The sequence below is a fragment of the Corylus avellana genome, chromosome 4 (assembly GCF_965113065.1).
Source record: "Corylus avellana chromosome 4, dhCorAvel1.hap1.2, whole genome shotgun sequence".
Classification (NCBI taxonomy): Eukaryota; Viridiplantae; Streptophyta; class Magnoliopsida; order Fagales; family Betulaceae; genus Corylus; species Corylus avellana.
In genome coordinates, this window is record NC_142493.1 from 447979 (window position 1) to 475496 (window position 27518).

A 27518-nucleotide genomic window follows, 5' to 3' on the forward strand; every position below is an offset into this window, starting at 1 on the left:
AGAAATGCTAAATTACAGATTACTTACTTAAGAAACATAATTTATATACTACATATATAAAAACGAGTAATTGCACATAGACACAGCATCTGAGATTCTGAGATATTAAAGGCTCAGTAGGATTCATAGAAAGAAAAAAGAAGAAGATAAGTTTGGTAGGATGAGGTACGGTTAGGCCCTCTTAATTAATTTTCCAACAGGGAGAGGCTTTGGACATGCCCAAATATGGGTGCCACATTTGACATTTGGTTGCCCACTTGGCCCCCAATGTCTTTTTTTTGCCTATATAAATAAATATATATATACACTCATTAAGTTTCACAAGGAAAATTAAATAAAAATAATGGCTCTATTTGTTATTTGTTAGGTGATGTTCATTCCATTCTTTAGAGAGATTTAAATCATTTTCCACTGGCAAATTTGTTATTGAATTGGAGATCAGTTTTTGCTAACAATATTTTTTTGTTTGTACTAAACATTGAAAAATAATGGCTCTATTTTTTTTTTTTTTTTCTTTTGAGATGTCCACAGAATGGGGAATGGGGAGAATGGATTCGAACTACTGACATTCGCTTTATGAGACGTCATTTGCAATCGATTGAACTATCTCTTGGGACAATAATAGCTCTATTTGTTAATGTATTTAATTGTATTTTTTGGGTTTGGTTTAAAAAAAAAAAAAAATTCCGATGTGATATAAAAGAGAAAAAAAATTATAACAAAGGGAGCCAATTTTTTAAAAAGAATAAAAAGGTAAGTAATAGGTCAAATGGGGATTAGAATGTAAAAGGAAGACAAGATGAGAAGAGACAATAGAAAGAATGTAAACGAATGAATGAGCAATAAAAAGGGAAAAAGCAAAAACAAAGGACATGATAGAAGCAGAATCCCGGAGTCACCGCGTTTGGACAGAGTTTTCCTTTTTTCATCTTTCTCGATGATCATTCAAAATTTATTTTTTATACAACACACACAGTCACTGATTCAAGATTTCATCAGGGGCGCGGGCGCCAACTAAAAGAGAAAGAAAACCCTACTATACACACAAAAAAAGAAGAAAAAAAAAGAAAAAAAGAAAAAAGAAAAAAAAGAAAGAGTCAAAGGAGAAGCACTGCCATTTCATTTCATAGAGTCGTCCTCTCTTCTTCCACTCTTATTATTATACTAATAATAATAATAATAATCTGTCACTCGGATCAGATCTGCCCATTCCCTCAAGACTATTTCTTCCTATTATACATGTTTAGTCTGTATATATGTGTATTTATATCAATGTGCATGTTTGATCAATCAAAAGTGGAAGAAAAATGAAGTATTGGTGTAAAATGGGGTCTCATTCTTTCAGGGTTTTGTGGTTTGTGGGGTTTTGCATCTGAAAGATGGTATTTTTATTTGCTTCAACTTCGTTACACTCCAAAACCAGTCCCAAAACAAAACCTTTTGGGTTTTTGTGAAGAAGAAAAGGGAGGTTGGAATAAAATGGGGCTCATACTTTCTGGGTTTTGCGGTTTCTGAGGTTTTGGTTCTGAAAAAGGAGATATTTTTAAGGCTTGTACTTTGATTAGCACCAAAACCCGACCCCAGTAGTGTTTTCTGAATAGAAATGTCAGAAACGAGGGGTGGTGATCCAAGCAAGCTCCACTTGAAGAAGGAGCTCACTCAAATCCGAAAAGCGGCGCGGGTTTTACGCGATCCAGGTACAAGCTCCTCTTGGAAATCTCCTCTCAATTCCTCAAGATCTGTAGCACCAGCTGCTGCTGCTGCTGCTTCAACTTGGAAGAACTTGTTACAGTCTGATCAGTTCCAAAATAACAATGGGAAGGAGAAGGAGAAGAGGGTGTTCCTGTACAATTGGAAGAGCCAAAAATCCTCAAGCGAGAAGAGCGCAGCAAAGGCCAAGAATGAGGATGATGATGATGATGGTGATGATGGATCTTCTTCTTCTTCAGTTCTCGGGGGGAGTGTTGATGATAGCCTGAGCGATGCGCGTAATGGTGGGGATTCAAAGAGCGATAGCCGTTCTTCCATATTCAGATGTAGGGATGCAAATCCTGTGTCATCGGCCAATATTAAGAAGAAGAAGAAGAAGAAGAAGAAGAAGAAGAGTAAGAAATCTAATGCCCATTTGGATGTTTTATCAAAATATCAGCATAAACATGCTATTGTTGGTAGGAACTTAGTTAATTCGAAACGGTTGCTCCAGGGTCATCCTTCTATGGCATTAAGCCGGGATGACTCGGTCGAGCAATCTGATGATACTGAAGAGTATAGTAATTCCGAGGAGTTTAGGCAAATTTCGGGGGCATCTCCATTGCTTTTGAAACTTAAGCATAAGAAGAATTGGTCTCACTCGTCGGCTAATTTTTTGAGAAAAAGTAGTCTAAGAGAGGATTCTTCTTATTCGTATAGTACACCTGCATTGTCAACTAGTTCTTATAATATGTATCGCAATCGAGACCCAAGTACTGTTGGGTCTTGGGATGGCACTACAACTTCAATCAATGATGGGGATGATGAGGTGGATGATCATTTGGATTTGCCGGGTCGCCAGGGATGTGGGATTCCATGTTATTGGTCAAAGAGGACACCAAAACATCGTGGTGTCTGTAGGGGTTGTTACTCTCCTTCGCTATCGGATACTATAAGGAGGAAAGGGAGCATTATCTTGTGTGGAAGTCAAGCTATGTATCCTCGACAACGCCGATCATCAGCAGGTTCCAACAAGCTGAGTATTGCTTCAAGAAGTGCTCAAGGCATTCTCCCATTGCTTGGCGATGGTAGAGGAGGCTCATCTATAGGAACTGGGAGGAGTGATGATGAACTCTCAACTAACTTTGGCGAGCTTGATTTGGAGGCTTTGAGTAGATTGGATGGAAGGAGGTGGTCATCCAGCTGTAGGAGTCAAGAAGGATTAGAGATTGTAGCTCTTAATGGGGAAGTGGAAGAGGAAGGCACGCCGGACAATATCACGAGTTTTAGCCAGAAGTATAAACCAATGTTCTTTGGTGAATTGATTGGGCAGAATATTGTGGTCCAGTCGCTTATAAATGCCGTTATAAGGGGTCGGATTGCCCCTGTTTATCTTTTCCAAGGTCCCCGTGGGACTGGAAAAACATCAACAGCCAGAATTTTTGCTTCTGCCTTGAATTGTCTGGCTCCTGATGAAACCAAGCCATGTGGATACTGCAGGGAATGTACCGATTTCGTCTCTGGAAAGAGTAGGGATCTATTGGAAGTTGATGGAAGCAATAAGAAAGGAATCGATAGAGTTAGGTATCTACTGAAGAAACTATCGGCGGGGTCCTTTTCAACCTTCTCACGATACAAGGTTTTTGTTATTGATGAGTGTCATTTGTTACCCTCTAAGACATGGCTGGCATTTCTCAAATTTCTTGAAGAACCACCACAGCGAGTTGTGTTCATCTTAGTCACAACAGATCTTGACAATGTGCCCCGTACCATACAATCACGGTGCCAGAAGTACCTTTTTAACAAAATCAAAGACAATGATATCATAGCCAGGTTGCGGAATATTTCTGCTAATGAAAACCTGGATGTTGAATCGGATGCATTAGACCTGATTGCTTTGAATGCAGATGGTTCACTTCGAGATGCAGAAACTATGCTAGAACAGTTGAGTTTACTGGGGAAAAGAATTACTACATCTCTTGTAAATGAACTTGTAAGTTTGCTAGCCAATACTTCCTTGACGTGGTCTGCTTGAATTAGGTTTTTTATACTTCAATTTTATGATCGGGAAAGGATCAAATTAGTATGTGTTAGCAAATTTTAGTTAGGGGAGTACTTTTGTTTTATAAAATTCTGTAATTGAATGATTCAAACCTATTGATTCAGTGTATCTTCTATAGGTGGGAGTTGTTTCAGATGAAAAATTACTGGAACTTTTGGAGTTAGCAATGTCGTCGGACACTGCAGAAACAGTGAAAAGAGCCAGAGAGTTGATGGACTCGGGGGTTGATCCATTGGTTTTGATGTCTCAACTGGCCAGTCTCATTATGGATATCATTGCTGGCACTTACAACATAGTTGATGCCAAATGTGGTGATTCCTTCCTTGGTGGACGAAGTTGTGAGTATTATTCCCCATCGCGATTGATGCTGATACAGCATTTCATTCTTCATCTTGAGTTTTGGTAGTGATAAGGAAACAATAGCTTAAACAAATGGATACCATCAAACTTAGGTTATTGATTAAAAATGCCTTTATTTTAAGCAAATGTTTGAAAACGTAAATTTAATGGCGTACTGTAAAGCACAATGGAAAAAAGAACATTGACAGATCAAATATTGTTGGTAGATTAACCTGCCCTATTACCTCAAATAATTAGGACAGTAACCATGTAGAAACCTATTGAAACAAAAAGCAGATCCTCTGACATTAAAATCAGTAGTTAGACTTTATATGAATGATTCTAAAGTAATTGTCCAAAGTTCTATTACGTTGGTCCCAAATTTATTGGCTGAAACTCAACTGTATTCTCAAAGCCTCTTATCTGCTGGAGTTAGCCATAGAATCCTCTTCTGCTATTCTGCCCTTAGCCATCTTTCTATACCTAGTCATAAGTTAATATGTCTATTCACGGTAAAAATCTTTATCATCATCAACACCTTTCAGGTCAAAAGAATCCATACAATTCAAGGGGCTGGGCCATTTGGTTGTTGTTTCAATCATTGCATCATGTGGCCAGACCTTAACTTGATCACATTCTAGAGAAAAATATGGAATGAGTAAAAAAAAATTTGATCCCCTCCCCGGGTGTCAAAGCCAAGAGACAACCTCAAAGCAATAGGTCCTTGTGTCATCCAAGGCTTCAGGTGCCAAGAAGGCTGTTGCACAAGTGAAGCAGGCAACAAGTTATAAACATAGTATACATATTATTAACTCAAATTATGTGTTTTGGTGCGTTGAAGTCTTATAATCAAGTGGCTCTGTGCCTAATGGATAGGGGCTGTTCTATAAAACATGTGATCTGCTTGCCTTTTGGCCTTTTACTGACTTGATAGGACCCTAAAGCAACACACTTCATTGGTTCTTTTTTGATGAATACACACTTCGGTGGTTCTAGTGACCAACACGTGTTTTATTCCTTTTGGCTCATATGTTCTGTTCTTTAGTATCTGAAAAATCTAAGAGGGCTTTGGTTCTCCAGACATTATTTCTTTTTTTTCATTTAGGTGTTTGCTTGCACCCTGTATAAAACTTAAAAAGAACTTGATATAGTTGGAAAGTACCTTGCTCCTAGACACTTTCATCGATGTGGTGGAAATCAATGCATCTTATCTGTTGACCTGTTAGATTATCATAGGCTGCCCAGATCCTGTGGTAGGTCATGGCTGGTTTTATTCTCCACTGTTTCAACTGGCTACCTAAACCATTAGAACTTGGGCTATTATTTAAGCGGATTATCAACCTAGCCAGTTTACATCAGATAGTTTATGCAATTGAGCCCATAATTTCCTAGTTTCTTATGTAATTGCTTGGCAGCTTGAAATTCACTTGTTAAAGTTTATATTTTGATTGTTCTTGATACGTTCTGACTATTTTTAGTCATACTCTTTGATTTTTTTACAGACAACCTATGCCATCTAATTTCTTTTCTTATTTTCTTGATAATTTTTTTTTTTTTTTTTGGTTATGTTAGCTAATTATCAATTTATTTTAGTAATTATCTTGCACCGATATCTTCTAGCTTGAAATTCACCGTTATCATCAAGATACACATCCCTATATGCCGTTGGCCTGTTGTGGAATACCTGGACGAATGTTTACCATTATGAGTTACCCAAGAGATGGTGATAAAATGATATCTACTGATCACCTCCCACCCCCCCCTAAAAAAAAAATTGGTGATAAAATGTATCTACTGAAATTCACCCTAAATAAAAAATTGGTGCTTCATATGTTGCTGCCTCTTGTGTCTGTCACTATAAAATTATCTTTTTAAGAAATTGAAAATATTATGATTTTAATATTTGGGCTGGGTTTCACGCTTCAGTGACTGAAGCAGAATTGGAGAGATTAAAGCATGCTTTGAGGCTTCTTTCAGAGGCTGAGAAACAGCTAAGGGTTTCAAGTGAACGCTCAACATGGTTCACAGCGACTCTATTACAGCTAGGTTCAATGCCTTCTCCAGACTTTACTCAATCTGGCAGCAGCCGGAGGCAGAGCTGTAAGACGACTGAGGACGACCCATCTTGTGCTTCAAGAGAAGTTGCTGCTTGCAGGCAGAAGCCAGATGCTCAATATATGCCTCGAAAACCAACTTCTCCTGCTTCCTTGCGCAAAGCAATAAGTGCCAATCCCAACCATTTAGGGGAACTACTGTCACGGGTTGATGTTTTCAGTTCCAATTCCAAGCACTCACATAGCCAGTCAGTTGATGGTGGTGCCTTGGCAGCCTCATGTGATGATGTTATGGTTGGAAATATGATGTTTAAATGCATAAACTCAGAAAAGTTGGACGATGTGTGGGCACATTGTATTGAGAGGTGCCATTCAATGACACTGAGGCAGCTGCTGGATGCTCATGGAAAGCTTGTGTCTATCTCTGAAGTTAAAGGTAAACTCATAGCTTTTTACATTCATTTATCTTTTGTTTGTAAAATTGTAGTAAAAAATGATTTAAAAATATGCTCAACTTTATCATAATTGCAAGCAATGTGCTGGTGGTCTTGATGAGAATTGGGGAAGTAATAGTAAAAATTTCAGCTATGGTGTCAATGTATTATTGAATAACTAATAATTTACAACTGAACTTACAAAAATAATAATAATTTACAACTGATATATATTTTTTCAATTCTGGATGATGTAATGGTGGATTCTCATTCCGAATTAGGTGTGAATTGTGTTACTCTTTTCTTACCTGCCAGAGAAAGTTTCATATAGCTACTGAATGATTTGTCTTCTGAAGTTTGCTATGAATGAATATGGGATCTTGCAGTTGTGGTGAGTGTAATTTGTTATAGCGGATTTGGACACTGATGTAAATTAATCAATAGTTTTGCTGTGACAATTATGTTGTATCATTCATTATGGAAATGGAAACAAACTTTCAACCTTTATATGCTGCATTCATTGTATGAAATTGTGAAGCCAGAAACGATGATGATTTGAAGGAAATGACTCAGTATCATCTTATGAGTTTGTTTCAATTTCTATTTTCATTTTAGTCAAATTGATTAGAAAGATCCTTCCCATTGGATTTAACTCATGCAAGTCTTCTTACCTCCTGGGATAAAGTTCTATTTGCTACTGTTTAGCTTATAGTGGCTATACTGCTCAATCATTGATGTACACTTTACCCCAAACCCCAAGATCCCTCCCTTTTTTTTTCCTTTCAAAATTATCTGGCCTTTGATATATATTTTTTGATAAGTGGCCTTTGATACACACACACACACACTGGTTAGTTTTCAACTGATCCGAGTAATTTCAGGACTATGATTTGGGTTGGTTTCTCAACAAGTGGAAGCATTTAGTTGAATCAATTTGCTTTAATAGTTGAAGTGCTAAATAGCCTTTATGATGGGAGACTGTCCCCCCTTTTGTCCTTTCTTATATGGTTTTACGTGCAGGTTTTCTTGTTGCTTTTATTGCATTTGGAGATGCAGAAATTAAATCTAGAGCCGAAAGGTTTTTGAGCAGTATCACAAATGCAATGGAAATGGTTCTGAGATGTAGTGTAGAGGTTAGAACTATCCTTTTACCAGATAGTGAGGCTTCTATAAATGGTGTGAAGCTGGTTGAGTTACCAGAAGGTCTGAAGAAGGCGGAAACAGCTATAGCAATTGATAGGGAAAAGCAGGCAGTTCACAAAAACACAATAAATGGTTTTTCTAATTGTTCTCCATTGCTTGATGAAACCTATCGATCTACCTCTTGTTCATCGGACTTGATGGCTGATGGCAATGTTCAAACCAGTGGAATGAGAGGGAGAAGGCAGGAGATTCCGATGCAGAGAATAGAGTCCATTATTCGTGAGCAAAGGCTAGAAACTGCCTGGTTGCAGACTGCGGAAAAAGGCACACCTGGATCATTGAGTCGTTTGAAACCGGAGAAGAATCAAGTCCTGCCTCAAGATGGCATATATTGTCAAGATCAGATAGAATCCATGAACACAACGGTGTACTCCTCTCAGCATTGGGAAGACGAATTAAATCATGAACTCAAAGTTTTGAAGATTAACAATGGAAGTGTCCTCCAGAAGGACCAAAATGGTCGAAGGCTTGATCGTCTTCCCATGTCCCCAAGTTTTTTGCATGATAAAAGTTTAGTGGGAAATCCCAATAAAGATAACCGGTGAGTCTTTCTTTGATTCCTCAACTTGTTGCATGATCTTTTCCATTAATCTTTCTTAACTTTCTTTCCCTCACTCTTGACTGAAAGCATTAAAATTGTAGATTACATGTTGAAATTGAAACGCCAGCTTGTGCCCTTATAAGATGCATTTTGATTTTGATATATAAAATATCAATCAGGAACTCGTACACTCTATTTTCGAAAGTTGTCCAAGCTTTCATTTTCACGCATCTAATTATTAGGTGGTTTTCATATGAAGTGTTGATCCATTAAGATTCTAAGAAGATTTAAAGGTTGGGCTTCTTGGCTTTATGATTCTAAGACTCAAGCTGATTCTAGTATCTGCTTCTTGAAGTTAATTCTGAATGGATAGAGCTTATTAGATGACTGTGTATGTGTGTGTGTGCTGAGTGGCCATGTATCAACATTTATCTGTTGTATAACATTCACTTATTCCTGCTGTTTCTTTAGGGGATATGAATCAGGGTCAGGAACTGGAGGTTGTAGTGGACTTTTCTGTTGGAATAACACCAAACCTCATAATAGGGAAAGGGTAGGTTGTTGCTTTATTTATTTATTTTCTTATTTCTGTAGGGAAACTTGTTTAACCTGAAAGAAACTTGTTGGTACTTTGTTTGTAAGCAGGTTAAAGGGACTACAGCTCGAACACGCAAAGGTGGACGGTTTTCATTGTTTGGTGATTGCACTAGGCCAAAGAAAACAGAGAGCAGATCTAGAAGTTAAATGAGAGAGAGAGAATTCATAATTTGGATTTTCTGATATACTGTTGGTTTTCACAACATATTTTTCTGTATTTAGTTCTACAGTTGAGCCATTCTTCAAGGGTGTGAGCGAGAAGGAAACATGATATGTAAAGGTTATATGTGGTTGGGTTCTGCATTTTCTTAGCTCCATCCTGATACTATGTGATCAATAAAGGAAAAGGGACAGTGGATGTTAAATTGTTTACTCTTGTTTCGTCCGTTTTTTTTTTTTTTTTTTTCTTTCAAGTTTTGATCAGACAGTAATTGTGGGATACACGAGGATTAGAAGGTATAATTATTTTTATCATTATCTTTTATGGGACAGAGGGTGGGGAGAATTGTAACCAGTATTCTAAAGTCATACAAGTTATCTATTGAAAAATAAAAAATAAATAAAGTCATACAAGTTGAGGGGGTGGAGGAGATTTGGTATTTGAGGTTGAACAATCTATCTACCTACCTAGAGTCTAGATGTCACAGCCGTGACATGGCTGTCATGGTGGCTGCATGGGTTTGCCAAACATTTATGCTGTCCACCATGCCCTGGCATGAGGGAGGCATGCTTTGGGCTAAGATGAAGGCTGGGTTTGTTCCAACCTCGCTGGTTTGTTTGGTTGGGCGATGGCCCATGGCACCATGCATTGTCAAGGTGCTTGGGCATGCTACTGTTGACCCAAGAGCTGCTGTGGGGCGCATGGGTGCTGGGATGGCTTGTGTGAGTGGGCTGGGCGTGGCCTAGGCCGTTTGTATGCTTGTCTGTTTGACCATGGTGTTGTATGCTGCTGAGAAGGGCCACATGGCGCCCAAGATGCCCTTGAGAAATGCTGGAGAAGTGCCTGCAGGCAGTGGCCACGTGGTGGCATTGCCCTGTCCAAGTTATGGTGCTGTTTGACTAGGTATGGTGTGGCTTGCTACACCAGCCACATGGCGCCCCTGCCTTGCCTTGCTGGAGAGAACCTATTATGTCAGGGTTCAATGATTGCCTTGTAGTGGAGCTCGGATGCTAGAACAACCTTGAGTGTGGCAGTGGGCTCGTGTGGGGTGCTGGCCAAGCCCCTTGCCTGAAGATTGCCTGCTACAGTGGGCAGTATGATGTTCTACCATGCTTGCAAGAGTGCCTGCAAGGGCTGCCATGGGGCAGCAAGCTATGTAAGGGTATTGGGCTAATTCAAAGGAACCATGGCGCATGGTCCAGGTGGCAGGTTGGTTGCTGGAAGTGACCATGTTGCACCATGTTGTGGGCTGCAGTTAGGTGGCAGCCCACTGCAGTAAAGCTCTTCCTCCTGATGGCTATAAGAGGGATGCTGGGGCTCTCATTCAAAGCTGCTGGAAGTTGCATTGTGAGTGAGTCTTGTGAGGGAGCTGCTGTGAGGAAAACACTGAGTGCATGTGATTTGTATTCTGGTTTCCTGTTGTAAGCTTTGGTGGCTGAGTTTATATTGTGGCTAAGGGTTCCATTGTGTTGTAAGGGCCTTGGTCAGTGTCTTTGTACATTCGGTTTGGTTGAGTGTAAAAGTTGGGAGGTGTTGCTCCTGTAAAATTCTATTGTGTTGTGATTACCCTTCCCTAATCTCTGTTGGTGTGTTGGTTGCCTTGGCACTGCTTGGTGCTTTGCTAAGGGCCATCATGTGGCTTGTTTGATGCAAAAAATTTGCCCCGTGACACTAGAGATCATGAGGTTTTATTCTATTCTATGCACCCCACCATCTCCATCCATCCATTTCAGATATCTCACCATAAGTTGGATCAACAATAAACGCAGCAGATTGAAGAAGAAATAATGATAAATATAAAAGCCATTATTTTGCAGATTATTCAAAGACTTGATTAGAAAAACACTTGCTTTATTTTGTGTTTCGTGTATTAAGAGTAAAGCTTGATATAACAAAATCCAATAACCAACCAAAGAGCCAAAGGTCAACATGATAATCCATACGAGTGCTTCGAGGGGAGGTGTCATCATCCATTGCTGAGTGAACAAATTGAATTTCTCGAAGATGGGGATTTGAACAATCACTTTAGAGATATTATAATAACGGATATATATATATATATAAAATTCTTTATCCCAGTATCTAGTGTGGGCATGGTAGCAGAATGAGAGGTAAAGGTTTTGAGTAATACCAAATTATGAGCCATCTAATTTGACTTGAGCGGTTAATCACTCTAAACCCATTTTTTAATCTAAACCGAAATTTTAATACAAGTTGACACTTCCCGCACCGAAAAATCGCCAACTTGTCTCGATCTCCCAAAACTAAACCCCAACCCACCTTCTCTGTTCTTCCCCAAACCTCTTTCGCTTTGCAATAGACAAGGGCCAAGGCAATATGATGGTGCAAGTTATCGGACAGCAACCCATTGAGGGTGAGCTGAACGTGTTAAACATGTCCGGCAAGCAGATCTTGAATCTAATAACTGCAACTCATGGCCATGTTCCTGCTGACCATAATTTTGATGCCCACTCTGTTTTCGTTGTCGTCAACAACATTCTTAAGCGCGCAATCCGTATTGTTGACAACGCCTTGCTGGTACGCATATAGCCTTATACTATCATATTCTGCATAACATTTTTTTTTTTTTTTTTTTTTTTCACTTTTATCTTCTTGCCCGAAGGTGGGATATAATAGTCTAGCATTAAAATTTAGGAATAAATGCAAAATTGATCTTTGTGGTTGGCCTAAATTATAAATCACTCAATAAAGTATAAAAAATAATTTATAGATGTAGTTGGCCTAAATTACAAATCATTCATTGTGATATAAAAAATAATTTATAGGTCCTCAAGGTATGCCAAAATAACAGTTTATTTCCTGAAATCAATTTTCATTAAATAACATAACAAAATCTGTCACTTTACCACGTCATACCCAATAAAAATGTGACACATGTTATTATTAATTTTACTTTTAAAAATGACAATTAAGATTTTTCATATCATTTTACAACATTAGCTAAGATTACATATCAGTCCTCACTCCAGTCATATGGCCACACTAAATTAACCCAATCTCTTATATCAAAAAAAATTTACCATGTCCGTAACCCTCCATCGTCTTTATCTTTGCTAGCCACTTCACAAAATGCGACCGTCAAATTCTCGCAAAATGCTCCCAAATCACAGCGAGAAAGATGAAAATGAGGGAGGCTTATGCACGAAGTAAAATTTTGGGAATAAAAAAGATTAGGTTAATTTACTATAGCAGTATGACATGATAAAGTAACGAATTATGTTAAGTTACTTAACATAAATAAATTTTATGAAATAAACTGTTATTTTAGTATACCATAAGGACCTATACATTATTTTTTATATTACTGGGAGTGATTTATAATTTACACCAACTATAGGGACCTATAAATTATTTGTTATACCACATGGAGTAATTTATAACTTAGGTCAATTACATGGACCAATTTTACATTTATCCCTAAAATTTAACACGTTTTTATTCTAGGAGAGAACAAATAAATGGGATATATATTGTTATTTTAAGTTAGGGAAAAGATCGAACACATTGACAGTGTTTTGGTAGTTTAGGGTTTTATTGACACAATTGATACTTTGAGGGTGATATTGACAATGGGACGAGAGTTTAAGGAGAGTATGTTTACTTTTCTCTTTTAATTATTAATGAGATCAAGGTAGTCTTTAGAGTTTGCTTTCACTAATGATTACTTATGACTTACTATATATAGGGCCAGGAACACCTGGAGAACCCGGAGGAAAAGGCGTCCAGAGCCAGTTTCGATCCACTATTATGCATACTCAAACGAACTTTCCTTTGAGGTAATTACAAAGAATAGCAATTTTTCACCTCCACGAAAATCTTTTACAATAGCTCATATTTTTCTGTTATTATTGTTTTTTTTTCTCCCAATGTTTGTGCCATGAATTCGGATTGAGATGAATGTGATCGTTTTTACTGTATAAATACCAAATTAGCAATTTTGTTTCATAATATCAAATGTGTAATATCAGATGGCATCCAAGGCTCCAGGTGTGGAAATTGCACACAAAACAACGATGTCAATATTTGACAAACTCTCAAGCTACTCATGGAATGCTAAAGCAGTACTTACACTTGCGGCTTTTGCTTTGGATTACGAGAATTTCTCAGCTCTTGTCCAGCTTCACTCGTCATACCAACTCGTCGAATCAGTAGAGATCACAAAGCATGTCACCTTAAAGAACCTAGACCTCCAAAAATACGAAAAAACGATTGGGGAACTTAACAAGATTATCAATGACACATTGGACATCATGGACTTCATCTTAATTGAGTCGAAGAAGCTACCTACTTATACCATGGTGGGTGTCTATTGGATTATCATTACTGTTGTAGCGTGCACAACTCAGATGCGTTGTCTCACTAGCGATGAGTAAGTTGTTGTCCTTAACATGTACTATATATATATATGCTCAAATCCTCACTGACATATCTCAATTATAAGACTTGTAATTACAAGGGATCTGCTAATTGGGCAATTCATAGATGTCCACTTGGGGTTTCCATTTGATAGATAATGTTGTCCTTTTAATCTATTGCAAATGACCTTGGTTGCCTGATTTCTGGGTTAAGACACAGGATCTATTGCCCTTGGCCCACAAAATCTCCTTAGTAGGGATATCGATAGAAATGTGCCCATCTGAAACAGGTTAGCCCCAAGGCAGATTTCAATCATAAGGAAGCATGCTCCATTGAATCTATTGCAGATGCAATATAGTGGCTCAAAAACGGGCAACACTAACCAAATATCCTTGTTCACTGCAGAGGAAATGAAGGCAAGAAGAAAACTAAAACAACTTTTACGAACACCTGATGAAATCATGGAGGTTTTCAAGGGGCTGATTTTTGCCAGGGATGATATGCAATCTCTTATTGACGGTTCCACCAACAAAATGGTTAGCTTTGAAAACGAGAACATACAAACTTTATTTACAACTGTTGAAATTTTGCACCACATAAAATTGCAGAATTTTTGGTTGAATAAAGACAATCTTTTAAAAATTATATATGCAAATAAATAATATAAAAATAAACTGTAAAAGAAAAAAATATATATCATTATTGGGCCTCCCTAATAATACTTTTCCTTTTCAAGTTTGTCTGCATGTAATGTTTCCTTCATCATGAATGTACCTGAATTATGTGCAATAGGCACATTAAGATTAATGAACAAACCATTGATTTGATTTTTCACAATCGTCTTGCACAAACAGGTTAGCATTGACATGCTGAAAAAGAAGAATATTCTATTGTTCATTTCAAGCTTGGACATCTCTAAGGATGATATCTCTATTTTGATGCCAATTTATGACAGAATAAAAGAGACTGAATACCAATACAAAATTGTATGGATCCCAATTGTGGAGCAGTAGACCGATGACATGCAAAAGAAGTTTGAGATGTTGCGGTCTAAGATGCCATGGTACATAGTGCAATACTTTTCACCAGTAGCAGGCATCAAGTTCATTAAGGAAGAGTGGCACTTCAACAATGAGCCTATTCTCGTCGTAATGAACCCAGAAGGGGATGTGGAAAATGAAAATGCATTCGACTTGATTAGGCAAGAAGGGATGCAGGCCTTCCCTTTCAATACTCAATGGGGCCACTCAAGGCCAAGTGCGGTTGTCATGAGACCACCTGGACCTTACACAGTAAAGTCCTTTTCACATCTCTAAATTAATATACACATTAATGCACGCAATTTTACACAAAATTCATAATGTGCCTTCAAATAAAATTTGAGGTTATATATATATATATATATCTTGTGTAATCAGATCGAAAAGTATACTTTTCACTGTGGAGGAAAGGACAACAGATGGGTTGAACAATTTTCCAAGAAGGTAAATGTTGTAGCTGAGGATCCAATCATAAAGGAAGCATATATTTCCATAGAATTGTCTTGCGTTGGAAATGGCTACAAACAACAACGTTTTTGGAAACACACCAAGACTCAGAAGACTGAATCCAACTCTCGGAACCATGAAATTCAAAATTTATTGCTTTCCTTCAAGAATGAGAGTAGGTGGGCTGTGTTGACCAAATGGTCTACAATGGTAGTAAGTGATAATGGGGCGACAATTCTAAAGGTCTTGGAGGCGTTTGAAGAATGGAAAGTGAATGTGCCTGAGAGAGGCTTCGAAATTTGCTTCAACGAGTACCATGGCAAGCTTCTTCAAACTAATACCCTGCAATCGAGGAGGCGCACCATTGGCTTTAGGTGTTATCACATTGATTGTTTTACTAAATAATAGAATGATTCCCACCAAGTAATGATGTACGAGTCTAAGTTTGTAACCAGTGTCACCAATACTGGGAAGTTTGATTGTGTAATGCTACATATATAGTAAAGGGCATCTTAATAATGATGATGGTAATGTGATGCCAATGTTATCGTTTCATGTTGTTGCAATTGGAGGTCATCTCGATCACAATTTTGTTACTATATATGCTTTCATTTTCTGGTCGGCTACTACTGTTTGAACTATGTTGTTCTTCCCACTCAAGCTTAGTCAGCATAAAGGACATCGTTGTTTTCATTTAACTACTTGACACAACAAAATAGGAAAAGGAAATAGGAAACCCCCTTGAACCCATGCTCTCTACCTCATGGCAAAAAATATATTACAGTAAAACTGAATTTAATGGTTGTTTATGGTAAATCTTAATGGGAGTACCATCAAATAAGTGGGCAATGTCTCTGCCTCCCAAATCACTATTTGTTTCATGTCATGTGAAACCATAAATTTCATTGTGTTGGCCTGTTATTGTCTGTTATAAGTTGCACTTCTTCTGGTACCTAACTACTATTTTCAAGTGGGTGATTTACTATAGCCAATTTTGCTAAATGGGATAGGGTCAATGTGAAATCTTGCTGAATTAATTATATTTTGTTGAATGTTAAACAAGTTGAATTGCATTTAAAAAAAAAAAAAAAAAAAAAAATTTGTACGAGTATGCCAAGTGTTTAGCTTCTTTTCAATTGGTTTGATTCTCCCATTTTCGCCGAGTTCACTAACTTGACTCTAACGCTACTGCATTGGCATGAGATCGGGGTTGGTTGATGATGCGACAAGTTCAAATCTCTTGGAGGTGAGTTCTTTACGATTCCCATAAAGTAAAATTGTCTTGTACTTTCATTCTTGGAATTTCTAAGCTAGCATACACTTAATTATACAAGAATACTTGTTTTCTTTATTTTGTTTTAAGAGTTTCTTTGTGGGAGCATTTGTTCATTTTGATCTAATATATCATTTTATCTGAATTCACAATTTTTTTTTCTTCCCAATTTTCTGTTGTTGTATCCATTTGCCAATCAGTTTGCAAAACAGAGCCTTTAGCTTCATTAGGTATTGCAACATAAATTAATCATTAACTTATCTTATGCGTTAACTATCGTGTATCCAAAGTTTATTTTATCGATAGTAAATTTTATGTCATAAACTCTATTTTCAAAAATTCGAACATAAGTTCCTAAAGAGTAGCTCAATTGGCTGTGAACTATACTTCATGAAGTGGAGGTCACTAATTCGAATCTCTTCTCCCCCTTTCCTTGTATAAACACGTTAAAAAAGAAACCCGAACATAAGCGTTATTGTAAACACTTGGGATTCCTTTAAATTATAAAAATATAGCTCAGTTATAAACACTCAGTGACTTTTATACTTTGTGACATTGTGGACTCATGTGGTGACCCCCACAATCGTGCAGGCATTGCTTTTGGCTGCAGGTGTTTGTTGTCTGTTGTCATTTAGCTTAGATGTCATCGAATGTGATACTTCGAGTTGCTAGCTGGTGAGGCACTAACTTAAGCTAAATCAGTCTCTCTTCTATTGTATAGATGCCTAGCTAGCTAGTGTGACATGTTAATGTTGTAGATATGTACATGTTTATTAAACATTATGTTGTAGGAACCACCGCAATTTGGCCCCACCTATAGAAGCTCCCTACCCGATTGCAACTTCTTTCTTCACAAATTGTTCACAGATGACCTATCCCACGTCATACAACACCCCATGCACTCACACCACACTCTTTATTCTCAAACAACCATCACCGATGACCAGTGGCGGAGCCACATTAGCCCTTGGGGGTGCCAAGGATTTTAAAAAAGATTTTTTTTTAATTTTTTTTTTGAGGGTGCCGTGGGTATTAAAAAAAAAAATTCCTTTTAAAATTTTACCTACCCATTACCTAGACACAGCAACCCTTCTCCCGCACCCAAAAAAAAAAAATCTCTAAGTCGCTCTCTCTCAGACTCTCTCTAGTCTTTTCGTAAAGTGCAATTCTAAACCTTTTTTTTTTTTTTTTTTTTTTTTTTTTGTATTTTTGTCTTTTTGATATAGTGTCAACATGTTATATTTCTAATATATCAATTTGAGCACATATTTATGAACTTTTATAGATATTTTTTGTGATGCATATATTGTGTGAAGTACCAAATTTTTATGGTAGAAAAAATTTTTAGGACGCCAAAAAAAATTTAATGGCACCCCCAATAGAAAATGGCTGGCTCCGCCACTACCGATTACTAAATCATATTGTGATGCTTGCTGCAAAAATTGCAAAGATTAATCTTTATTTTATCGCTGTTCATCCCTTAATTTGCGACTTTGTCGTCGACATCCAATGTGCTTCGCGCTGAACTGGAAGATTAATGCCGACGACTGTCATGATCAACACGCATTTGTTTCCACCTAACGCAAATCAACTTCACTTGTAAAGCCTGTGGCAAGTATAGACCCAAGGACATTGCCTACCACTGTAGCATCTGCCGACTCATGATTCACGGCCGTAAGTATTATGCTCAATTTCTTCACACCATCAAAACTAAGACACATGCATGATCACCCCCTCACTCGCACTTATTCTCTTGGTCAAGTCAACAAACAGGACAACGTTATTCTGTGAACTTTGTCGTAAAGTAGTAAATATAGAGTATGGAGCTTACTAGTGTCAAATATATATGTGCTCATATTACCCACTTGAATTGTGCAAATACATTTAAAGATGAGTATTTTGACTTTAGTGCCACCTCCAAGTCGGATGCCAGTAATTCTAATGACTACCAAACTCAGTTGGTTCATTTGGTCGAGGGAATCAAGCTAGTGGAGGACCACCAAGTTTATACCCGAGAGATCAAACATTCTAGCCATCCACAACGTAACTTAATCGTGAGCACTGAAAAGCTTATGGATTACAAGCGTTGCAGGCGTGTATGCAATTTATAATATTTGATGCCTCATTTTACAATTGTGCCCAATGCAATTTTTTCCTCAACAGTAGATGTACTAAACTACCCGAAACCATTACGCGAATGTTACTTCATGAACATCCGCTCAACCTGATAGTCTCAAAGGATCCAAACACTAATGGATTGTTCTTGTGTGATGTTTGTAAACATCATCGCCATGGCTTCACCTATAAATGTGACAAACTTTCTATGGAGCACTACAATTTTGACGTTTGGTGTTGTTTAATTCCGGATCATCTTGAACATGAAGGTCACCCACACCCCATTTCCATTGCTAAAATATCTCATGGAGCTTGCAATGCTTGTGGTAAAAATTATAAAGGGGTTTTGAAATTCCTCTGCACTTATTGCAGGGAGTTCACCTTGTGTATTAGATGTGCAACTCTTCCACTAGTAGCTAGATATGAATATGATACACATTGCCTACATCTCTCCTCTACATGTGAATATGATCTCGGAGAATATTATTGTCTAATTTGTGAAGAAGAAAGAGATCCAGACTGCTGGTTCTATTACTGTGAAGAATGTAAGTTCACTACTCATCCCCGATGTGTTATTGGGAAGAATGTTTGCATCGAGTGTGGAAGAACTTACATAAATAAAGATCACCAGAATCCTCTCATTATTGTTGAAAAGACCAAGAACTCTCCTTCATGTGATTCTTGTGGTAAGTCCTTTCATGGTGTAGCCCTAAAATGTACTCAATGCAGATTCAATGTCCAGCCTCTGTATCAAGATTAGAAATGGAAGAGATGTTTGAGAAACATCAGTAATAGAATGAAGTAAGTTTTGAGTTATAATTAGAGAAAATTACACAATATCTTACTCTTTTTAAGTGCAATAGTTAAGACGTGTGTGTAAATTAAATTCTTGTGTTTCTTTTTTCAATTTTTTTTACATGTCTTGTATAAATTATATATTATTTGCATTTGTTTCAATGTCATTAGAAATATCTTGCTCTACCTTTTTCCAGCATTCCTACGAGTTGTTTTGGTTTAGCAGATCAAAATCGCATTTGCTTTATTCTCAAGCTTCATTTTACAACTCGACCATCATTGAAATCATGGCCATTAATGACTTCCATGGGTCCTCAAAATAACACATCTGTTGATTTAGTGGAAGGTGAGTGAATTTGTGGTTAGCAATTCCTGGCTTGATGAACATAATTACATCATCGTGATTACTCAGGATCATCTTTTTTGGCCACTAAATGTTGCTAAATCGGTACAAAATTGTGAAACTTTGATAGACTAACTAGTTAATATATATATTATTATTAAGTTTTGATTAAAAAATATTTCATAATGAAAGACAAATGTGCTAATTACAAGATGAAATCCATAACGATAAAGATTAAAATAACAGAATATAAAAATAACAACATTACCAATAATTATAAAGTTAATATATCAAATGATCACAAGTAGAATAGGAAAACCAACTATAAAGAAAGTGATTGTTTATTGGCTAGTCTATTTTTATTTATATATAGAATTGGTTTGCAATAGGTTTTATCTCATCACATGTTTTAATCTAATCTATTTTTCATTCACAAGTCCTACACTCAATATATTCTTATAATTTTTGGGTTTATAGCTCAACATCATGGGTTGACCGCTTAGAGAAACTAATTTTATTTGGACTGTCCATTTGAAATTGGCAGTCAACATGGTAGCAAATAAAACAGAAAAAGGTGGCTTGAGTGTCTATTAGGGTGGCAAAACCACCTCCTATGGTCAAAAGGAGTGGTTCAGCCACCCCCAATAGCACAATAAGAAAGCAAACAAGTACCAAGTTTTTTTATTTTGAAAAATGTTTCTAACAATATCATAGACAAGGTGTCAGATTGAAAAAAGCTTAGAGACTACTTATGCATGAATATATATATACGTCCTTTTTTGCTTGTGTTCGTGTGCTGGTGCAAGAATTTTTCTCAAGTCAATAATTTAGAAATTATGAAGAACAAAAGATTTTATTACTCAACAAAGTTGCTAACAGGAACAATAAGCCCAAAGTGTCAGGGCTGCTAATTAAGAAGATGATCCAGAACTCGTACTCAATATTCTCTCTGCAAGCAATAAATCATCTGGGGTTGTGACCTGCAAAACAATCTCAGCCAACAATCCAAATCAATTCTTGAAGATAAATAAATATGATAGAAAGAGTATTATGAAGTTCTGGTACCTTGATGTTGGTATAAGATCCTTCAGTAATGTATACAGGATGCTTGAGGTGCTCCACAATAGACACATCATCGGTGACTTCAAGTCCTTCTCTGTCAAGATGTACAATTCTCAGAATTAGACTACATAAAATTTGAAGAAACAACAATTACAACTGACAAATCCCTCCGCAAAGGTTTTTCTTTAAAAAAGAGATGTTTTACACCAAGACGCATTCATTGCATAGAATAAAACTGCAATGGGATCAGCATTGGTTTGCACATAGCAGGATATATTTATCTACAGTAATTACATGCAACATATTCTGTACTGCTACTAATGAACAGGAAAGATTAAATCTACATCAAATAGTGTATAGCATACGTATGCAAAGTGAACTATTAAGTACATTTCAGCTAAGAGAGAAAATAACAATAATAATAATTAAAAGGAGTTCTTTGGTACGTACCTATTTACATGCTCAAAACCCTTTTTAAGTAACTCAGGTTTAATGATCTGCAAAAAGAAATTGATTAGGCAGCAATATTACTATTCACCCTATGCACCCAAAAAAACGATTCTCTAAAACAAGATATATCAAGTACATATAAATATAGATGCTTTCAACATTAAACCTGTGGGGTCTGCATTTCCCAAAGTTTTTTCCTGTCCAGAGTTTTTACTACAAAAGATCCGCTGTTGGCCTGCACAAGATTAGAAACATGCTTCGCTATTAACCAGGTCAATTGATTGAGCAAATCAATGCTAATATCGATGTGATAATATGCTCAAATTAGATTAGGCAACCATGTAAATAAAAGATATTAAAGCTCACTGAAAAGCATACCAGACAACAGCGAAGATCCTACACAACGTGACAGTTTCCCAAAAGCTATAATGTGCTCTTGCATGTGTTAAATGAAGAACAGAAACATAATATTTGGTAGCAAGAGTATTCTATGCACTATCATTTTTACATGGTATAAGCAAAAATTCATTAAATGACACCAAAGGGGACGAAACCCAAGTAATAGGAAAAATAAGTTGGTAATTGAAAATGTGCCCGCAATAAATGTAAAAGGCCAAAAAAAATTTAGAGAGAGAGAGAACACTTAATGTCTATGATATACACAGGGTCTGACTATCAATTTGCACCAATTCCATCATCACAAATGACCAATGGGACATAAGTATGTGTGATTCATCAGTCACAGCAAAGGAAACACAATCCTTGTGTAACTAGATATAAACAGGGACGATAGTGAAAAAATGTCTATGAGATACCCAAATAGTGTACCATTTAGGCATTTATATGACCCTAAGTAGTTGAAATGAAGGCTCCATTGAACTAAGACAATATCTTTGGAAATTGAAGTAAAAGATATGGAAAACAGAAATTCCTAAACAAAATAGAGAAGAGAGAGGCAATGGCAGAGATCTACTACTAGAACAAGAAGCCACTAAATAGGAAGAATTTGTTCTGACTAAAAAAGCACATGAAACTCCTTAAAAATCAGTTATATAGATATTCATCTGAATCATAACAGCTATTCAACAGAACTTCATAAATTAACATAACTACCAATTTTTGTAGCAAAAATGTAATGCGAACTTGATGTTTTTGTTCTAAACATTCAAGTACCTTCAAATAATTTCTTTTCCAATTTGCAAACATTTTTATTTTCGGGTAAGTAATGTATTAAAAAAAAAAAAAAAAAAGAACAAAGGCAAAGGGGCAATCTATAAAATATCGCAGTAACTGTCTACAATCAATCAATACCTCTTTGATTGTAGCTTTTACAGGAACACCAAGTACAGCTGCTCCATTCAGCCAACCATCTTTAAGAACCTAAAACCAAACAATTGACAAAGTCTAATCATCCTCTGACAAACAAAAAATAAAAGTGTAGGCATGGCCAGAAAGTGAGAAGGTGAAGGAGAGCAGGAGGTATAATGCCGAAGTAACACAGGAGAATACAATATGTATTCCCAAATATTATCAAAATAGCGCACACTGAAACTCACCATGTTCATAGATGACATCTTTTGAAACGTACTTTATAGTTCTACAAGGTAGTCTAGCAACTAAGCCTCATAACTGCTTCCACTTGTCGCATGGAGCTTTAGTCTTTTCTTCTGACCCTCAAATATTGCCAATTTTGGACTGTCAGGCAAATTAGCAACTACCTTCTAATATTCAGACTAGTGCCAATAAGAGTAAGCTACTATTATCTAATATTCACACTAGCTTAATAAGAGTAAGCTGACATATGCAGATTGCAGGTTATTTCTACATTTTGCATATTCGACCAAGTTCTTAACTTGTTCCTAAGATTTCAAATCATTTCATCCATCAAGTTGGAGACTTAGAGTGGTTCTAAGCAAGTAAATGGACAGGTTACCTTATTACTCTTCATTTTTTATGGGTACACAGTACAAATTTAAAGAACGGTTGAAAACACCTAGATATTGAAATGGAATCCTCAATAAAGAAACTCCAAACTTCAAGAGACGTTGCCTGCATAAAGCTTACCCAGACATAGATTCTCTACAACTGCTCTATCTAAAAGGGGAAAAAAATGAGGGCATAGGCATAACAGGCTATGCATCAAAATTCAATCCTCCACATATATATCACACCCAAACATTACCTGATGCTTTTTTTCCCCAATGACTTGCCTCTCGTCAAATGAGATGCTGAACAAGAATGACAATTTTAAAACTAAGGGAAATAATTGGAAATTGAAAAAACATAGACTGTGGGTATGATAAGAATTAGAAAAGGATGAATGTGCCCTGCCGGAGGGGCAGGGAGGGTTGTTTGAAGGCTTATGGGGTCAGGCAATCAACAATATTCATTTTTCAGTAAGTATTGCTGCTTAAGGATTTCAGAGCTAAGGTAAAAAAAAATGCCTCCAAAAGATCATATAAGTATAGATCTCCCTGGTTCAACTTCCACTGCCTGAACATGTAAAGTCCAACATTCAAGCAGTGTATGGAAAGAATATTTCACTGAAGATTGGAGAATAGCAACATTGTATATCTCCTAAAAAATAGTTCACTGATGATCATCAATAATTTGTACAACAAAAGCTAATGCACTAGATAAGAGTAGAGAAAAGTTCTCTAAGCCAAACCTTTTCTATATCTCCTGATGATACCAAAGGTCTTGCAGAATCGTGGATGCAAACAAGCTCTGAGTTTAAATCAACTGCCTGTAAACAGAAGTAGCAATAAAACTAAGAAAGAAATCTGTAATCACTCAACATACAATCAAAGGCATTATCAAACCTAACAGAACCATTTCACGTATAGCTCTCACGAAATGTCATTGTTATACAACAAAAGCAAATGGCCATAAAGTATATAGCCATACATGATTCCACTCGCACAAAGGAGACAAAATTTAATTAACAAGCAGATATATTATAATACCCTGATCCTATATTAGGAAGATAAGTAGTCCACATAGAGAGTGGGCGGTCTATAAAAGATGTTCATAGGTGCTAAATCCCACATTGCTTACTGACCAAGTGAAACTGAGCATTATAAGTGATTGTAGGGAAACTTCAAATTGACTAGTCCTTTTAGGGTGATAGCGCATATGTGACTAGCATTTTTTTTTGAATTGTTAAGATGAGTAGCCCACATAGAGAGTGGTGGTTTATAAGAGATGCTCATTGATGCTAAGTTCCACATTGCTTACTTACTAAGTAAAATTGAGCTTTATAAATGATTTTATGAAAATTCCAAATTGACTAATCCTTTTGAGGTGATAGCACAAATGTGGCCAACTTTTTCTCTGAGTCGATACAATTTCACTCTCTTAACACCCAACTAATTATTGTTATTAAGAAGTTGGCAAAATGTTCAAATATTATAGACTCATTATTAAACAGGTATGAAACAAGATTTGGTTACTATAGAAATAAGACTTACTTGAAGAGAATAATAATTAAAAAAAAAAAAAAAAACTTGCAACTACCTGAAGTCCACTGTAGACAGAATCTTGTCTTTCCTTACCAGGGAGTGTGAATTTAAGTTCCACACGAATCTTCTCTTTGGTTCCTAAGAAAAAGAAAAACGTTCCTTTGAATATCTTTTATAGTACTAGAGCCAGTAGTATGAAACATAGTCAAGTGGTAGATACGTTTTATGCAAAGGAACCCTACTACACACACACATGCACACATGTGTGTGCAAGAGAGAGAGAGAGAGAGAGGAGATATGAAACCTTCAAAAACGTCCTTGTAGGAGGGATCACAAACCACAATGATTTCCTTCACTTCAATCAATTGTGAGAAAGTGTACAAACTGCAAGAAGTCAGCATATAATTACTTCATAAGCACAAAAGACAAAGTATCAGTAAAGAATCAGTGTAGAATCGAGGCAAAATTACTTAAGGTGCACAATCCTAGTATCACCTTAGAAGCTGGACCTACATTTGAGTCCCACCTAGGGATTCTTTCTACCTAGAACTACAAAAACATGAATCAGGTCGAATCTTTAGTTAAATAAGGCTCCCTGTGTCAATGCCATGAGCATGTTGAATTCACACTTGGCACTCCAATATGGTGAATCTTTTGCCTTTGTAACTGACTGTTGATGGCAATTGTAAGCACATTGATTGCAACATTAAGTTCTAGACTGATACTAAGCATTTAAGGTCTGCCTCAAAGTTTAAGCAAGCTTTTGTGTCGCACAAAATTGTTTCCATATGTTTAAATTTTACCCTATATAGATCTTCTATTAAAATTTTCAAGACTTTGGCTCCACAAAAAAAAGAACAAGTTAGCCCTCAAAGGAGTTTAAAAGAAGTTTCAAAAAGTTCGAGCAAGTTACTTAAACTGTATAAAAGCTCCCCTCAAATTCAATATTTTTATAAAATTTGAATAATACATGACCATTCTTTCGTGGTCTTTACAAAAGTTTATATGAAAGGCAGGTTATGAAAGAAAATTCAACATAAAAACCCAAAGCAAGCAAATACCTACCTGCTACAAATTCTTTCTCACAAGGGTTTCTCAGTTTCACTCATTTTGCAAACAAACACAAATTGGACTCTAAGATGTTAAGTTCACATATAAGATTATTTTTAGACATCTATCAAAGTTTTTTTTTGATCGGTAATATCAATTTATTAAAAGCACAAGGGGTGCAACCCATGTACACAGGAAGTATACAAAAAGAGTCCACACATACAAACTTTTAATTTGAAAATGATGCACATAAAAAGTTGATAGCTTCTTTTACACAGTATACTTATGAGTTATGACTTACTTTGGTATCAGAAAATTCAGATTTTTTTTTTTTTTTTTTTTTTCCCATAACACACATTCAGGCATATATTTTTATTTTAAACTATGTCTTTTTCTGAAGGTGTATCAAAGCGCACACCACCCCGCGCCCCCCCCCCCCCCCCCCCCAGGCGCCCCCCTAGCAAAAACTTAATACCGCTTCTGATAATACTGGCCATCTATTCTTCAGTTACAAAAGAGACGAGGTTCGAAAAGTCCTCGAGAAGAATCTGAAGCCAACCCTGTGTAATGGGAATAAGACATTTATAGGTGAGTTAAGTAGTTGCCATTTACCTATATAAAGCAATTGGTTGGCCTAAAAGTGGGATATACTGCTTTGGCATGCTCGCCTATTAGCACAAACATAAGAGAACCATCATGTGGCAGATGAGGAATAGCCAAATTATAGACAATGAAGAAAATGGGAGCATGTGCGAGGTGTATGTTCAAGCAAACTATATATAAACACACAAAAGGCCATACATGTATGTATGTATGTTTGTATATATGTATCCTTGTGTGTGTGTGTATGGATACATAACCATCAGATATCTCAAAAATAACAACAGAAATAACAATATGAATAATCTAAATGATGAGGGTCATGCTTGCCTCTGGAACTATATTTTCTTGAAGAATATGTCAATTCTTGAGTCAAGCAGTTGAAAGATGAGGAAAAAATACATTTAACCCGAAGAAGAATGTAGAAGCCTATGCCTAAGGCCATTAGGGAACCTAAATGCTAAGTGCATTGCATTGTCTTAATAACTCCATGCAAGGTCATTCGATTGTCTTCACTTTATTTTTTATTTTTAAAAAAAAAATGGAAAAAAAAAGGTAAATTTGAAAGGATTAATAGTTAGATAAAACATAATTGAGGTAGTGAATTTGAACTCCAAGAATCTTGTAAAGTACAAGAAAACCATGATACCGTTTAAAGTAGTGTATCGTCCTCTTTTACCAAAGATAATATGGGCACGTGAGAAAATTGTTTGTTTGGAATTTCCATGCGAATGAAACAAAGAACAATGGTTTACATATAAAGTGAAAGGCAGGCCCGTCTGAGTTGAGAAGAAAGAAGAAGACTTACTCCCATCCTTTTGCCCTTCCCTCCAGCCAATAGAATCACCGATACGCTCTTCTCCTTCACAACTCTAGACTCCTGCGTAAAACAATTCACAAAATGACCTAGAAAAGAAAAAAAGGAAACCCTTCCAATTGTTTTTTCAAATGTCCCAGACTCACTTCATTCTCAGAGTTTGAGGAGCAGCGAGGAGTGATCCTTAATCTACAAGCTCTCGCCTTTTCCCTGAATTCGAATTGAGGACCTGATAACACCACCACAACCAAATTTAACTTAAATATAGTTTCTTCTTCAACAGAAAGTGACAAAACAGTAAATGGAAATGTAAGGTTTAAGGAGGAGGGTTCGACTTTGCCTGGATAAGGAAATGTAAGGTTGGAGTGTGAATGTAGTACTCGAATTGACTTGACCGGAATTCGGTGATTAGTAAAGAAAAGCGAACGAGAAAATGAAGAGAAACCAAAAGAATCAGCAGGAGAAGGAAAGCTCAGGTTCACGGGAAGAAGAAGCGCCATCTCTCACTTCTCTCTCTCTCTCTCCGTAATACAACTGCCAGGCTGTGGCTTAAAACAAGAAATGGGCTACTTGACAAAAAACCGAAAAACAAAAGCTTGGGCTTGTAGG

The 27518-nt window shown here is 36.7% G+C and overlaps 3 protein-coding genes across 4 annotated transcripts; 2 read left to right on the forward strand and 1 right to left on the reverse strand.

The window, feature by feature from the left end:
- The first annotated feature begins 1069 nt into the window (after positions 1 to 1069).
- STI (AAA-type ATPase family protein) lies at positions 1070 to 9291 on the forward strand. Its single transcript, XM_059590186.2, has 6 exons — positions 1070 to 3682; positions 3870 to 4089; positions 6017 to 6580; positions 7599 to 8322; positions 8794 to 8875; positions 8968 to 9291. The coding sequence occupies exons 1-6, from the start codon at positions 1604 to 1606 to the stop codon at positions 9064 to 9066; spliced, it is 3768 nt and encodes a 1255-aa protein (XP_059446169.2). The 5' UTR covers positions 1070 to 1603; the 3' UTR covers positions 9067 to 9291.
- A 1955-nt stretch (positions 9292 to 11246) lies between these two features.
- Positions 11247 to 15495, forward strand: LOC132179567 (protein SIEVE ELEMENT OCCLUSION B). The gene is given in 7 exon segments (XM_088515231.1): positions 11247 to 11617; positions 12786 to 12860; positions 12862 to 12876; positions 13069 to 13469; positions 13746 to 13992; positions 14311 to 14748; positions 14875 to 15495. Coding segments are annotated over 7 exon segments (1851 nt in total). The 5' UTR covers positions 11247 to 11416; the 3' UTR covers positions 15349 to 15495.
- Positions 15496 to 18395: 2900 nt separating this feature from the next.
- ISPD (Nucleotide-diphospho-sugar transferases superfamily protein) lies at positions 18396 to 27438 on the reverse strand. Of its 2 annotated transcripts, XM_059589795.2 has the most exons (13): positions 27250 to 27438; positions 27056 to 27138; positions 26901 to 26972; positions 26105 to 26160; positions 24747 to 24826; positions 24498 to 24580; positions 23650 to 23727; positions 22293 to 22361; positions 21148 to 21216; positions 20982 to 21028; positions 20535 to 20625; positions 20407 to 20449; positions 18396 to 19076 (listed from the first exon to the last, which is right to left on the reverse strand). In XM_059589795.2, exons 1-13 carry the CDS (start codon positions 27407 to 27409, stop codon positions 19063 to 19065), a joined length of 945 nt encoding a protein of 314 aa, XP_059445778.2. In that variant the 5' UTR covers positions 27410 to 27438; the 3' UTR covers positions 18396 to 19062. The 2 variants fall into 2 exon arrangements, with proteins under 2 accessions (XP_059445778.2, XP_059445777.2); XM_059589794.2 differs by lacking the exon at positions 18396 to 19076 and having other exon boundaries at positions 20374 to 20449.
- Positions 27439 to 27518: the final 80 nt, after the last annotated feature.